The 14,475-nt window shown below is 51.0% G+C and overlaps 2 protein-coding genes across 5 annotated transcripts in view; one reads left to right on the top strand and one right to left on the bottom strand.

Annotated features, from left to right (window-relative positions):
- Positions 1–7,153, bottom strand: part of ZZEF1 (zinc finger ZZ-type and EF-hand domain containing 1) — a 57,338-nt gene extending 50,185 nt beyond the window's left edge. For all 4 annotated transcript variants that reach the window (XR_003531087.1, XM_027664413.1, XM_027664412.1 and 1 more), the window contains exons 1-4: positions 6,787–7,153; positions 2,689–2,833; positions 947–1,141; positions 40–211 (exon numbers count right to left, since the gene is read on the bottom strand). Coding sequence is in view for 3 of the 4 variants with exons in the window: in XM_027664413.1 (XP_027520214.1) it covers positions 40–211; positions 947–1,141; positions 2,689–2,833; positions 6,787–7,125 (851 nt within the window). In the remaining variant the exon portion in view is untranslated. The remainder of the gene's footprint in view (positions 1–39; positions 212–946; positions 1,142–2,688; positions 2,834–6,786) is intronic.
- Positions 7,154–8,284: 1,131 nt separating this feature from the next.
- On the top strand, positions 8,285–14,363 carry LOC113957192 (neuferricin). Its single transcript, XM_027664409.1, has 4 exons — positions 8,285–8,507; positions 9,280–9,420; positions 10,028–10,214; positions 11,832–14,363. The coding sequence occupies exons 1-4, from the start codon at positions 8,285–8,287 to the stop codon at positions 12,043–12,045; spliced, it is 765 nt and encodes a 254-aa protein (XP_027520210.1). The 3' UTR covers positions 12,046–14,363.
- The last annotated feature ends 112 nt before the right edge of the window (positions 14,364–14,475 follow it).

Consider the following 14,475-nt stretch of genomic DNA (forward strand, 5'->3'; position numbering starts at 1 on the left):
CCAGGGCCAAGCTGAGGCCCAGCACCCCACCCCTCTCACCGTATCCAGTGGGAGCGGGCGCTCCCATCCGACTGCCAGAAGGAGGAAGTTTCCCCGTTCGTCATCTTGTCGATGTCGGCGGAATTGGACGAGGTCTCTATGTGGGTGTAGCACTTCGGGACAGACTTCAGCTTGTCTGACTCCTCACTGCCATTCAGGTCACTGGGGTACTCTGCACAGACAAGGAATTGCTCAGAACATGCTGCTTTGGCTCGTTTTGAGAACTGTTATACCTTTACAGTAACTATCTCAAACAAATTAACTGCTTGGCACAGAACACAGCCTGTTTCTGACAGGATCTACGAGACAGCAAAGTTTGATTTCATGTGGAATTGCAATGAGCTCAATCTACCACTCATGGCATGAAAACACCTCCACTGCCTGGAGTTCAACAGCCTTGTGTCTCCTTTCATTACTGGCCTCATCAGTGCTTTATCATTTTCGTGCCAAAACACGAACAGATGAAAGGAAAAAGTAAAACATCACAGAGAAAACCCCGATTCAGCTACTCTAGGGAAGGACAAAGCAGACTGTTTCCCCAGGTAACTCGATCTACTTCAACAGAAGTGCAGAAACCTGAAAATACCAAGTGAAGCTGTGAAGCAAAAGAGCCATTGCTCCAGGGAGATCACCAGGCCAGAGACACAGGAAAAGACTCACTACTTTCGGTCCAAACCAATAAAATATCTATTAATACTGAACAGCCAACTTCAGCAAACATTCACTTCCCATGGAAACCAAGTTTCTGGCAACCAGTAGAGATATTTGACCGAATAGATCAGTAATGGTCAGGAGCAAGATGAGAACATCCCAGTGTGGATAGTTCAGAAATCAATTTATGTGCCTCAAAAAGTGAACAAAAAACCCCTCCATGACTGTTAGAGGTGACCCAGCAGGTATCACACACCTCTCTCTTTCAGGAGAAGTCGATCCAAAGAGTCCTTGAGCACGGAGGAGCGCATGGTGCAGATGTTGTTGAAGTACTCCAGCACTGGGTATGGGATGGCAGAGCTGGAGATGCGGTTCCGGTGCAGGAACCTCAGGATCATCGAGGCGTGAAGGCCCAGCCGCTCTTTCGATTCAGAAAATATATCAATAAAACCTAGAAAGAGACATTATTTCCTTGTGGTTTTGGGCACCACAATGTAAGAAGGATGTAAAGCTATTAGAGAGCATCCAAAGGAGGCTATGAAGATGGGGAAGGGTCAGGAGGGACCAGATGAGGAGCAGCTGAGGGCGCTTGGTTTGTCCAGCCTGGAGAAGAGCAGATTGATGTCAGACCCCCCAGGGACTGCAGCTTCCTCCTGAGGGGCAGCTCTGATCCCTCCTCTCTGTGACAAGACCTGAGGGAAGGGCTGGAGCTGTGCCAGGGCAGGGTTAGGCCGGATCTCAGGAAAAGGTTCTTCCCCCAGAGGGTGGTTGGGCACTGCCCAGGCTCCCCAGGGCAGTGGGCATGGCCCCAAGGCTGCCAGAGCTCAAGGAGTGTTTGGACAACGCTCTCAGGGACAGGGTGGGATTGTTGGGGTGTCTGTGCAGGGCCAGGAGTTGGAGTGGATGATCCTTGTGGGTCCCTTCCAGCTCAGGACATTCTGTGATTCTATGAGCTGACTTGACCAAGTCATCACATTCCCCCTCTAAATCCTATTACTTGAGAAATCCAAATTAAGCATGGCAACCAATATTAGGAAACTACATTCCACCACACAAAGCAGCTCAAGTTTGCAACCTTTACAACAGGGAAAAGTGAAGGCAAATATTTTTGTGAGTTATTTGAAATGCCTGAAGGAGTTCAAAACAATAACCAAAAATCTTATGCTTGTTTTGCTGTCCCAAACCCTTACCTTCAATACCTGAGTGAAGCAGCTGCTGCCTGGCTAACAAGAGGATGTACTTGCATCAGTCATTTGGAGGTACATTAAGCATCTCACTTTGGCATTGTGGATTATTCCCAAAGAGATCTCTAATGCTTTCCACCAAACTGGTAAGAAATTCCAGCTCCTTCACATTGGTACTCTGAATCCCAGTGCATTTAGATGCATAGAATAGTATCCTAAGTCCTCTCCTCTGACTTATCTATAGCCAATTGCAGCCTTTCCTGTCTTATCTTTTAAGGCAAATCCCCTTTAGCCACTTACCATCAAAGGAAAGCCAGTAACTGATACTTATCCCAGAAATTAAATTCTGGAAACTGACACTTTCTGAACCATACACTGTAAAACCTGAATGATGTTTTAGCAGGATTTCAAATGCTGAATAACAATATAATAGTAATAAAGGGTATGACTCATTCCCTGAAGCAGACTCCACGGAGGATTTATTCCCCCAGTGACCAAGTGCAAGACTGCATTAGCTGGGCACTCACCAAAACCCTGCAAGGAGCTCTGTTCTGTCTGTGAGATAAACCAAAGGAGGATGAGACACTCCCCAGTCACACAGAGAAGAAAAGAGTGGTTCTTTGTGAAAGGAAGTTCTGCTTGTAATTATGGGAAATTTTTAATTTATAGCAACTTCCCTTGCTTGATACTGAAGAAACAAGAACCTCCTGGAGTATGGTTTTCATAAGATTAGGACAAGCAATTTATTGAAGCAGCACCCCTTTTATAGGGCAGGACTTGGGGAACCATGTGTTTTGTCCCTCTGCTCCCATACCTGGCACTAGTGAACAAGCTTGCAGTTGCCTGATTACATGGCTCAGCTCCCCCTGAAGATTTGCTCCACTAGAATTCTTGAGAGCCTCCAGCATATTCTCCACATCTACAGTGCCATCTCCTTCAACATCAAACTGTGCAAAGGCCTGAGGAGGGACAAAAAAGGAAAATTTATTTCAGCATATTTCCTTCAAGCAGGAATTCAAGGCATTGCATAGAAACGTTGTAACACTATTAAATTAAACTCAAAATAATCAATTTTCCACAGTATTGAAATCATGGTAACAGGAAACAGCCTGGCTGGAAATCTGCAGTGTCTAGCAAGTTTGGAGGTATTTGCACTGCCTTCCTATAAAAGTCAGGTGTAGTCATGCTTAGGTGGAGACAGCCCATCATCTCCCCCAGTGAATCAGCAGGATCCAGCCATGGAGAGCTGGGACTGGGAGAAAGGTGCTCACTGAAGAACCCCAGAAAGCTCTTCAGTGAAGGGTGGGTTGTTCCAGAAGCCACACCTTCCATTACTCATCCCTGCTGCATCCCTCTCACTGCAGCCACTCCAATTCCTTCAGGGTTTAAATATTTGCTTTGTTGAAGAAAACGTCCTGAGAACCAGAAGATTTTTTTTTTAATGTGTATTTCCTTCCATAAACTGTCCTCCTACACAAAATACCAAAATATAGTTTGTCAAAGTATTTGTGAAACAATGGAGAGTTAGAAAAGGGTTGGGGTTTTTTTTCTTATTGAAGGGAACCACTGCCAGCTTTATTAACTTTGACCTTCATGTAACTTTTCATATAAAAAGTTGTGTTGAGCACGTACAAAAAAATAACTCACACAGCACTTCACAACTTTGAACTAACAAAAGTACATAGTATTTTTATTCAGCTTAGCCTATAAAACAGAACCAAGCTCATAAATGTTAATTACTTTAACTAGCCACTGTAGAGAACTTACAGCTAGATTTTTAGTAGTAGTGTGTCACTGGATCACATTTTCACAATCAGCTTTAATTCTGAAACAAACTTTTGTTCAATTGCTAAAAAAATTGGACTTAACCCAAAAGAGAAATGCAGTATTTCAGGAGTACCCACTTTTTCCATATAAATTGGGAATGCACTTAACAAAAGATATTTCTTTACAAGCAAGACTCGAGTCTCCCAGCCCTGAACTTGGTATTTCAAGTTCAGCCACACAGCCAAGGAAATGTGGTGCCTAAGAACAGCCCATCCCGGGGGTGTCTGAGTCAAGGGGTCGCTGCTGCTCGGGAGGCAGCTCATGCTTCAGTCTCTTGGTTTATTACCTGATTATCAAACTTGCTGCACCATTAAAAGTCTATCCTAGAGAGCTGATCAGCTCAAAATAACCTGCCAATTAACCATGACATAATTACAGCACTTAAAGGAGAGCAAAGTCCTCAGAACACAACAGAATCAAAGCGAGGTGTTTTAGCCGCTTAAAGCTCAGATGGCACTGAGGTGAATTTTAGCTCGGCAGCTTTATGAAGTCTTACTAAAAACACAGCTGAAGCCAAAATAATAATTATCACCTTTAAAAAACTATTCTGAGTAGCAAAGCTGGTGCTGAGCACCACAGCCAGTCCAGGAGACTGACATGGGGCATCAGGCAGATCCCAGGACAAAAACCTTTGCTTGAGGAGAACAAGCCACAGGGAATCGATTCTAACAGACATAACTCAGCTGCCAAAACAATTCAATGTACAGTTTCACACCATCCTCACCATTATGACTTTTTCTCCTCATATTTGAAGTCAAACCGTGCAGTTACTAAACTACAAAGTGAGTAAGTTTTGTGATGTTACTGGTGAAAATAAAACACACACAAAACAGCAAGGTGGATCTGCTGACAGCTACTTTAAACTGGTTTCTTACACTTTCATGTAAGAAGGGATTGCCACATATATGCTTTTCTTTGCATCTTAATGTAGGATTTTGTTATTTTATTTTTAAACTCCTCCTGTGATCTCAGGAGATTGCATCAAATTTAGAACTCTAAAATTATTTTTTGACTGTTCAGTATAACTAATCCCTATATGTGACACAAAACAGCCACAATTTCCACTGCTGCCCTGTGCAACGGGTGATAAGCCAAAAAAAAGGGGGGGAAAAATCAATATATCAACCTGTACTCTGAGGTTTTGAGTTGTTTTCAGCCCTGGGACATGCTACAAATGCAGCAGCAGCTTTACCACAAGCCAGCTGCATCTTGCTCCTAAATAAAGGCAGTAAATCCTCAGTTCCTACCCAGTTCAACCCTGAACATGAAGAAACATTTTTGCTGGGAAGTGATGAGTAAGAGGATTGCTTGGAAATACAGCACATGGAAAAATCAGTCCCTCGTCTCCCAGCTCAGGAGTTGGATGGCAGGACAGGACTCTGCCCCTCTGCCCCTGGTAGAACTGCAGCATTAATGCTGCCAGCATGACATGACAACTGCTCAAGCACCACTGAATAAAAAAAAAAAAGGATTCAGAGGTTCAGTTTACCTAGAAAACAGATTTTGCATTTGAGGAGAGGTTCACTTTGCCCATAAAGCATCTAAAGTATGTGCTCACAGCCCCAGCTGAGAACAGAGGAACTGAAAGGGCAGAGCAAAACTTGCTCTGTGCCAGGCAGGCCTCTGTAAACACCAAAAAGTGACACCTATTGACCTGCCAGCCCCAAACTGACTTCTCCAGCAGGAAATCTCAAACCCCACAGCTCGTGGGTTGGGGACAGCCACAGAAATGATGGCACCGAGGTTTTCCACAGAGCTGCCAACGCCTCCCCTTCGCAGGACGGAGCAGATGTGAGCACACATCCCTGCCACGGCAAACCCTGTGACAAGCTTTTTCCCCACTCCCCAGAGCAGGAAATGAAACCCAAACAAATAGATTCTTCGTGCAGAGGAGGACGTGCAACACAGACAACTCTCAAACTATCCCTGCAGCCCACAAGGCTCAGCTGTTTGTGCCAACACAAGGAACCCCAAGGGACAAATTTCACCCTCCTGTTGTTACAAATGAAGAAGTGTTTGTTACTGGCTCTTCTCGCAAAGGAACTGGAAGTGGAGGCAGCTTTTTACCAAGCCATTTAAACCAGTGTGATCTAAACACACCCCAAAATGAGTCTCCTCCCAGATGGCAGTAGCCCCGTTCCCCTGTCAGCACTGACTCAGGAGTGTGTGTGTGATTTATCAGTTTACAGTTACTCTGCTACTCAAAGACAGCAGGAAGTGACTGGGGAGCCCCAGGAACTGCCTGCAGTGAGGAATTCAGACACAGCCACTTTCTCAGCTGAGTGTGGAATTCCCAGCAGAGTATTCTGCTGCATTTTGGATGGGTAAAGCTTAAATGTTCTAGACATTAAACTCCCCGGGTCCCTTCCCACAAGTGAAAGCAAACTGGACTCTCTTACACCACTAAAACCTCACCTGTCTGTGCAGGGTTAGGGTCACACCACTTTCTTGCAAGTTTTCCAAACCTCTGACTTTCCAGTAAGTAATGGGATACCAACTTGAAAATTCCACTGCTGGTTTTAAAAAGCTACAATAAAATCAAGCCTGGAAAACTTTGACTCGCTGATAACACTGGGAAGTACACGAGAGGAATTCCTCAGGCAGGATTTCCAACCTGTGCTCCCACCAGCAGAAATACTGCAGTAAATACCCGTTTTATTCACAAGCGACTGCTGAGCATGATCACAGATAACTGGCATAAATTAAAAAAAAAAAAAAAAAAGAAAAGGAGGTATCAGGGAGCTGACAGGCTGCTATCAGCACCAGCAGCTGCTTTGCCAGCCTGGTGCAGAACCCTCCGGCCTGGCCTCGCCCCCGGCACCAGCTGGGGTGTCCGGGGTCGTGTCAGTGGTCACGGACCCGGTGCCGAGGGCAGACCCGGCCCGGGGGGTTCCCTCGACCCCGCAGCCCCCGGCGGGCAGGCGGATCCCTGGAGGGGGTCAGCCACACCCTGGAAGCGTCCAAGGCCAGGCTGGACGGGGCTTGGAGCAACCCGGGGTCGTGGAAGATGTCCCTGCCCGTGGCAGGGCGCGGGACGGGGTGGTCCGTGAGGGCCCCCCCCCCCGGTGCTCCCCGGTGGTCTCACCTCCTCGCTCTCGCCGCGGTTGCCGGCCGCCAGCCGGGACACGTTCTCCAGCACCTCGCAGAACTGCTCCAGGCTCACGGCCTCGTCTCCGCGGCTCAGCCGCTCCTCCAGCCATCGCACCAGCGCGCTGTGGTGCCGCGACACGAGCGGCTCGGGCAGGGCCGCGTCCCGCAGCCGCGCCGTGGCCTCCCGCAGCCGGGCCTGCTCCAGCAGCACCTCGGCCGGCGGCAGCGCCGGGGCGGCCGCGCCGGGCTGGGGCGCGCCGCCCGCCGGCCCCTCCATGCCCTCCTCGGCGCCTTCCTCCTCCTCCTCGCTGCTGTGGCTCGCCGCCGTCCCCATGAGGCGCTCGGAGCCCCGCAGCCGCCGGTGCCGCCCGGCCCGGCCCGGCCCGCCTTAGTCAGCAACTTCCCGCCCGCCGCACCTGTCAGCGCGGGCCGCCGCAACGCCGCAAAGCGCGCCGCGACACGCCGCCGCACAGCGCCACACCGCCGCAAAGCACGGCGGCGGGCGTCGTAAAGCCCCCCCCCCCCCCCACTGTGTGAGAGGGAAGGGGAAGGAGGAGGAGGAAGAGAAGGAGAAGAAGGGAAGGAAAAGAAGAAGAAGAAGATGGAGGAGAAGGAGAAGAAGGAGAAGAGGAGGAGAAGGATAAAAAGGAGAAGAGAAGGAAGAGAAGGAGAAGAGAAACAGAAGAGAAAAAGCAGAAGGAGTAGGAAGAGAAGGATAAGAAGAAGAAGAGAAGGAGAAGAAGGAGTGGCTGCAGTGGATCCAGCGCAGGGAATGGAGGGGATTTGGGGCTGGAACGGCACTCTGATGGGGATAGACTGTGGGAGCTGCACCTGGAGAACACAACACTGAGAGGAGTCTCATTAATTCCCATAAGTGATGCCCCCAAGGGGTGTCACAGGATAGTCCCAGACTCTTCTCAAAGACAGGACAAGGAGTAATGGCCGTAAGTTAAATCACAACAAGTTTCACCTCCACATGAGGAAGAACTTCTCTCTGTTGAGGGTGGCAGAGCGCTGGAACAGCTGCCCAGGGCAGTCGTGGAGTCTCCCTCTCTGGAGACATTCCAACCCACCTGGACAGTCCCTGTGTGACCTGCTCTGGGTGACCCTGCCTTGGCCTGGGGTTGTGCTGGGTGACCTCCAGAGGTCCCTTCCAACCCTAACAATTCTGTGATTCTGTGCACGTACTCAAGAAGGGCATTTTTAGGACGAAATTCTCCCCTGTGAGGGCAGGGAGAGGCTGGCATGGAATTCCCAGAGAAGCTGTGGCTGCCCCTGAATTCCTGGAAGTGTCCAAGGCCAGGTTGCATCAACCTGCTCTGGTGGCAGGTGTCCCTGTCCGTGGCAGGGGGTTGGAATACGATGATCTCTGAGGTCCCTCCTCTCTCATCCCGTCCCATCCCGTCACCCCGCGCTCCCTCGCCACACTGCCGTAAAGCGCGCCGCGCGGGTGTCGCGCCGCGCGGGGTGCGGCGATGTGGCGGGGCGCGGCGATGTGGCGGGGCGCGGCCGCGGCGCTGCTGTGCCTGGGCGCCGCCTGCCTCCTGCGCCGCGGGTTCGAGCCCCGCCACCGCCTGTTCCGCGCCGCCGAGCTGCGCCGCTACCGGGGCGCGCCGGGGGACCCCGGGCTCTACCTCGCCCTGCTCGGGAGGGTCTTCGATGTGCAGCGCGGCCGCCGCCACTACGGGCCTGGTGGGGCGTACAGCGCGCTCGCAGGTACCGCCGGGGATGGCGCTGGGCCTGGCTGAGGGAGGGGGGGATGTCAGCCCTGGACTGGGGGTGGGGATCGTCTGAGGGATTCGCTCCAGGGCTGGGGAATTCACCCCCTGGCTGGGGGAGGCTCCCCCTTCGTTGAGGGGGATCTCACCCCTGGCTGAGGGTTCATTCCCCGGCACGGGAATTCACTGCATGTTTGCGGAATGGGATCTCACCCCTGGCTGGGGAGTTCACTCCATGGCTGGGGAATTCAGCTCCTGGCAGAGGAATTCACTCCATGGCTGGGGAATGGGGTCTCGCTCCATGGCCGGGGTGTCACACCCTCCTGGGAATGCACTCCGTGGCTGAGGAATGGGGTCTCACGCTTGGTGGAGGGTTTCACTCCACAGCTGAGGAATTCACCCCCTGACTGGGGGATTCGCTCCCATGTCGGGGGTTGCATCCCCTGGCAAAGGAATTCACTCCATGGCTGGCGAATGGAGTCTCACATCCTGGCATGGGAATTCGCTCCATGGCTGGGGGATTCCCCCCATGTCTGGGAGTTCATCCTCTAGAACAGGAATTCACTTCATGGCTGGGGAATAGGGTCTCACCCCCTGGCTGGGGTCTCACCCTGGCATGGGGATTCACTCCATGACTGGGGAATTCATTCCATGACTGGGGAATCCAGTCTATGACTGGGGACTCACCCCTGGCCCAGGAATTCGCTCCCTGGCTGGGGTCTCACTCCCCATCTGGGGGTCTCACCCCTGGCTGGGCTCTCACCCCACAGGCAGAGATGCCACCAGAGCGTTTGCCACGGGCGACTTCACCACGTCGGGGCTGGTGGACGACGTGTCGGCGCTGTCCCCGCAGGAGCTGCTCTCCATCCAGGGCTGGCTGAGCTTCTACAATGACAACTACGAGCCCGTGGGTGGGTGCTGGGGCTGGGGGGGCTCACAGGGGACACACAGTGGGGGGAATGGTGGAAAGCTTGGGACAAAATACCGGGTTTTATCTCCGGGGCATCACCTTGGTGAGGGTCTCTCTGTGCTGCAGACCCCGAACCCTGCGAGTGCCCGGCTGGAGCTGCTGCCCAGGCACACCCAGTTTGAGGTTTGCTTCCCTCTGAGGGGAAGCTGAACAGTTTTCCCACCTGGGCTGTCAGCTCTGCCCTGCTTTTCCTGAGCCAAAGGTGTGGAGCCAGCCTGAAATCAGTAGGACTTGGGAGACTGCAAGAGCAGCAGTGCAGGAAAACTGTTTTGGGGAAAGAGGTGCATGGGTGGGTTCTGCTGCTGAAACTGGCTTTGGTTTCTGTCTGTGCCTAAGCTTGTCCTGTGTGGATTTATTAATATGGGTAAATTGCTGGGTGAGCCAAGAGTTAGTTGAAGGGATGTAAGCTCAGTTCAGTTCTAAAATTGAGCCATGGTGACATCCTCCTTTTTTTGCCTTCAAATAACAAATTAAAACTAAAAAGCCACCAGGACAATGCATTTTCCCTGCCTGGAAACACTGTGGTCTTAATTGATTTTCTCTCCTAGGGAGGCTGGTGGGGAGATTCTACGATGAGAACGGGGCACCCACAGAAGCCCTGAGGGAGGCTGAGGCTGCCATTGAGGAAGCTCTGAAATTCCAAGCAGAAAGTGAGCAGAGGAAGCAGCAATTCCCACCTTGCAACTCTGAGTGGAGCTCTGCCAAGGGTACTCGCTTCTGGTGCTCCACACAGAGGTAAAACTGCCTTCCCACATCGTGGATCCTTTGGAGCAGAGCATTTCTGCCCCTTTTTGGGTGCCCTGCACTGTGTCATTGCTCCCCTGGCAGGAGGGGTGCAGGAAGGTGTCCTGGCTCCTGCAGCCACCACTCCACAGCAGGGCACAGGTTCCATGTGCAGCAGTGCTGCCGTGGCTGGAATACCCCAGGCATGGTCCCTTTCCCTGTCTGCATTCACAGGATTGTTCAGGTGGGAAGAGCCCTCCAAGATCATCGAGTTCCCCCAGCACTGCCAAGGCCACCACTAAAACATGTCCCCAGCTGCCACATCCACAGTCTGTTAAACCCCTCCAGGGATGGGGCCCCTCCACTGCCCTGGGCAGCTGTGCCAGGGCTGGACAACCCTTTCCATGAAGGAATTTTACCCAAAATCCAACCTAAACCTCCCCTGGTGCTACTTGAGGCTGTTTGCTCTCATCCTGTGCCTTGTTCCCTGGGAGCAGAGCCCAAACTCCCCCCAGCTCCCCCCTCCTGTCAGACAGTTGGAGAGAGGGAGAAAGTCCCCCCTGAGCCTCCTTTTCTCCAGGGTAAACAACCTCTTCTCTCACACTGGAATCAAAATCAGGCTTCAGAATTTGCCACATGTGCATGATCTTCCTGTTCTCAGGAAAACAGGACAAAAACCCCAATAGGACTGGGACTGGAGCAGGCTCTCTCCTCTCTCAGGAATACAAGCACTAACTTGTGTTTTTGACACAGTTTCACAGCCTGTCTGACAGGCTGCTGCCACAACAGTTTTCACTTAAACCACATAAAAATGAGGTTGAGCTTTGGATAGTCATTTCCTACTTATTTTCCTATTTAGCTGTGTTCTGCTCTCAGTTTAGGGACTGTTTTGTTTGAAGATTAAATCATTTCACAGCCCACAGTGCAGAGTGGTTGGGCAGCTCTGGGGACCTTGGGGACCTGCTCCTCTGTGGGACTGAGCTTGGGTGCAGCCTTGGGGCTGGTGGAAGAGTTTACAGGTTTAAAAGCTGCTGTGTTTGGGGGAACAGGCAGGATTGGGCCTGGAAATAGACATTTAAAGGTGTAGAGACACAACGAATTAGCTGGGGAAGTACTTGAAACTTTTTCCTTTTGCCTCAGTTCTCCAAATCAGTGTGTTCAGTGCAGGCACAGAAGGCCTTGAGCAGCCTGGTTTAGTGGAACGTGTCCCTGCTCATGGCAGGGGGTGGATTGGATGATCTTTGAGGTCCCTTCCAACCCAAACCACTCTGATGATGTGTGGTCACCTGTGAGCAATGAGGTACCTCCAGAAAAGGCACTTTGCTGTGTTACATAGGGCTGTGATTCCTTTTCCAGCTGTGGAAATGTGGGACACAGAAGTTGGTCACTCCCAGAAGGGTGGGAGTGTGTAGCAGCAGTGATGAAACCGGGTTCAGGCCTCAGGTTTCTGAAGCACAGCCAGTAAAAAAGGTATCACAGAGCTGTGGGAGCAAAGTCGACCTCAGTGGGGTGTATTGTTAGTTCTAATTCTCCCAGATTGCCTTGGGGGTTTTTTTCTAATGATTCTCTATGCACTGGAAGCATTTCCATGGGTTTGAATTGTAATTTATTTTCCTTTTCCCTTCCCAGTGGGGGAGTGAGCAGAGCCTGGGCCGGAGTCCCTCGGAAGCTGTACCACCCTGGCTCCAAGGAGAGTCACTGTGTGTGTGTGAGGAGCACAGGGCCCCCCTGGGGCCACCCACCCTCCTCCCAGCACAGTGACAGGGGGGACCTGGATAACCCTCACCTGGAGGAGTACGAGGGCTGCCCTGCCCTGGCTGAGCAGTGTGTCCTCACGGGGTGATTCCAGTGCTGGATTCCAGGGCACGGAGAATCCTGCAGTGGAAGGTTACACCGTGGGGGGGCAGCTCCAGCTCCATCCCTTCCAGCTCTCTGTGCAAATAACAATTCCATGTTATTTGTGACGCTTTTTAACCTGTGGAGATGGAGCTGAGGGAGGGGGGAAACACTTTAACCACGTTAGTGGCTACAAAATCAGTAACAGGGTACTTCCTTTGTTCCTGTGGTATTTTTACAACTGTAAGATGCACGGCCTGAATTCTATTTAAAAAACTGCTTTCTTGTGCAGCCAGGAAATAGATGTTTGTGTGCACAGTGGTGGGACATGTTGGGTGTTGAGGCAGTGGGGTCAGTGAGCACAGAACTGCTGCAGCATCACTGACCTCAGCTCGTGCACCGTCCTCAGGCCCGGCTGCATTTCTGTGCTGATGCTCCTTCCCAGGCCCCTGATTTGCTCCAGAGAGTTTAAAGGTAGCAGGGAGAAGCCTGAATTTCTCCTCCAATTAGGGGTACACAGTATCTGGGAGCTTGTGCAGTTGGGTTATACATGAGCTTTATCAATGTCTTGGAGTACAGAAGGCAAAGGCCAGAGCTGGATTTCCTCCTTCAGTGTTTGCATTAGACATTGGAAGCCACCTATGAGCACCCTCCAGCTCTGTGATTCACCACTTTCAAACTGTTCAGATCAGGAATGAGTAAGTTTTAAATAGCTTCTGTTACTGCCTGTGTGGCAACACAACCATCCAATAATCTGCCTCCTCTTTCCATTCTGGTCTGTGGCATCCTCCCATCTGGTCTGTGCCCATCAGACTGAGCTGGATGTGTCCTCACAAGGCCCAGCTCCCTTAAAATCCGTGGCAAAATTCGGTATTATGAGTGATTCCCAGAAGACCAGGGCAGGTCATTGCCATTTCTCTGCTGAAAAGGACAAATGAACACCTGCACAGGGCCCAGGCACTATAAACCCCAGGCTGCAGGGAAGCAGGTGCTGGTTTTGGTAGAAGCTGCTGTTAAAATCAGTTCCTGGTGTAGCTGAGCCTTGAGAGACACCCAGATCAAGAGTCCAGCGAAGCACAGTCTCTGCTGAGCTGTGGTCAGTTCTTTTCCTTAGGGCAGCTGCCACTTATTTATAAGCAGCTGGAAGGTGTTTATAAATTCATTTTTAGCTACTGCCACCTCTAAAGAGAGCCCCCAGATCTAAATGATCAGTTAATTAGCAAGCTTAGAGGAGGCTGGGCAGTAATTACTGCAAAGTAACAATAATCACTCCCTTGCTGCAGGACTTTTACAGCACTTTTCACTGATAAAGTTCAGCTGCTACAGCTGCCATGGATGGAGCCACAGGGCAACTTAAACATGTAAATTCTGGTTGTAATAGAGGTTCAGGGGGGTCGTGGGGGTTTTAACCTAATCCTGGTGTGTTTCTTTTCCACCATCACCTTGAGAAGCCCCCCCAAGGCACTTCAGGCAGCTCTTCCCAGTGACAGGGGGAGTGGGACGTGTGTGGCAGAACTGCACCAGCTCTGGGGGTGGAACTGCTCCTTTCACACAACACTCCTGAGGATGAAGCTGAGTGAGAGGTGCAGGAGAGAGCTGCAAAGTTTCACTGCCTCCAGGACCTGGTGGGCAGGGGAAGTGCCAGCATGGCCTTTGCTTTTAGACACCACCTGTTTAAATGCATTTTCTTGTTAAAGTGGTGAAAACCATCCCCCCAAATGACTGGAATACCTTTAAAGGAACTTTCTAAAGCTATTTAAACGTTGCAGCAAATTCCATATTATTAAATCGTGTAAGAAGTAGTTTGTGAGGGCAAATCAGGCCTAGTGAAGGTGGACCAGCTCTAACTTCTAAGCAAGTTTGGTCTTGCTGTAACACTCCATCACTACACAAACAGTGCTGAGGGGATGGTTTTGATTGCAGGAGCTACACCAAAATCAAATAAACTGCTGCAGGAAGGCAGGGCAGGAGGGTTTTGCTTTAAGTTAAAGTTGGCTGAAAACCAAGTCAGTTTATTTCTCAGTTTAGTGTTTGGAATCACTGGGGGGGAAAGTTTGTCTTGCCCTGGGAATAAGTCATCTATTAAAACAAACAGGGAAACACCCTCACTGACCTGAAGTGCTCCAGGAGTGTGGTGCTTGTACTTCCATTGGGCAGCTCACCTGGATTCTCCCATGGTGGAAAAGGGGGGGAAGAAAAGAGCAATAGAGAGAGGACAAGTCACCACAGACAGTGTTCTAATAAAGCTCACCATCCATCTGGACTTTAGTAAGTTTTATTAATAAAAGCCTAATGCCCCACAGTGTCACCCTGAGGGCCTGGCTGGGTTTGCTGTTGCACTGGGGCTTTCCTGCTCCTGAAGTGAAGCTGCAGCAGCTCTGTGCCCTCCCAGGGGCTGGGCTGCCCCCCAGGACACAGCTGAGGGCACAAAGTGTCT

Source organism: Corapipo altera, unplaced genomic scaffold, assembly GCF_003945725.1.
Source record: "Corapipo altera isolate COAL_440 unplaced genomic scaffold, ASM394572v1 181b, whole genome shotgun sequence".
Taxonomy (NCBI): Eukaryota; Metazoa; Chordata; class Aves; order Passeriformes; family Pipridae; genus Corapipo; species Corapipo altera.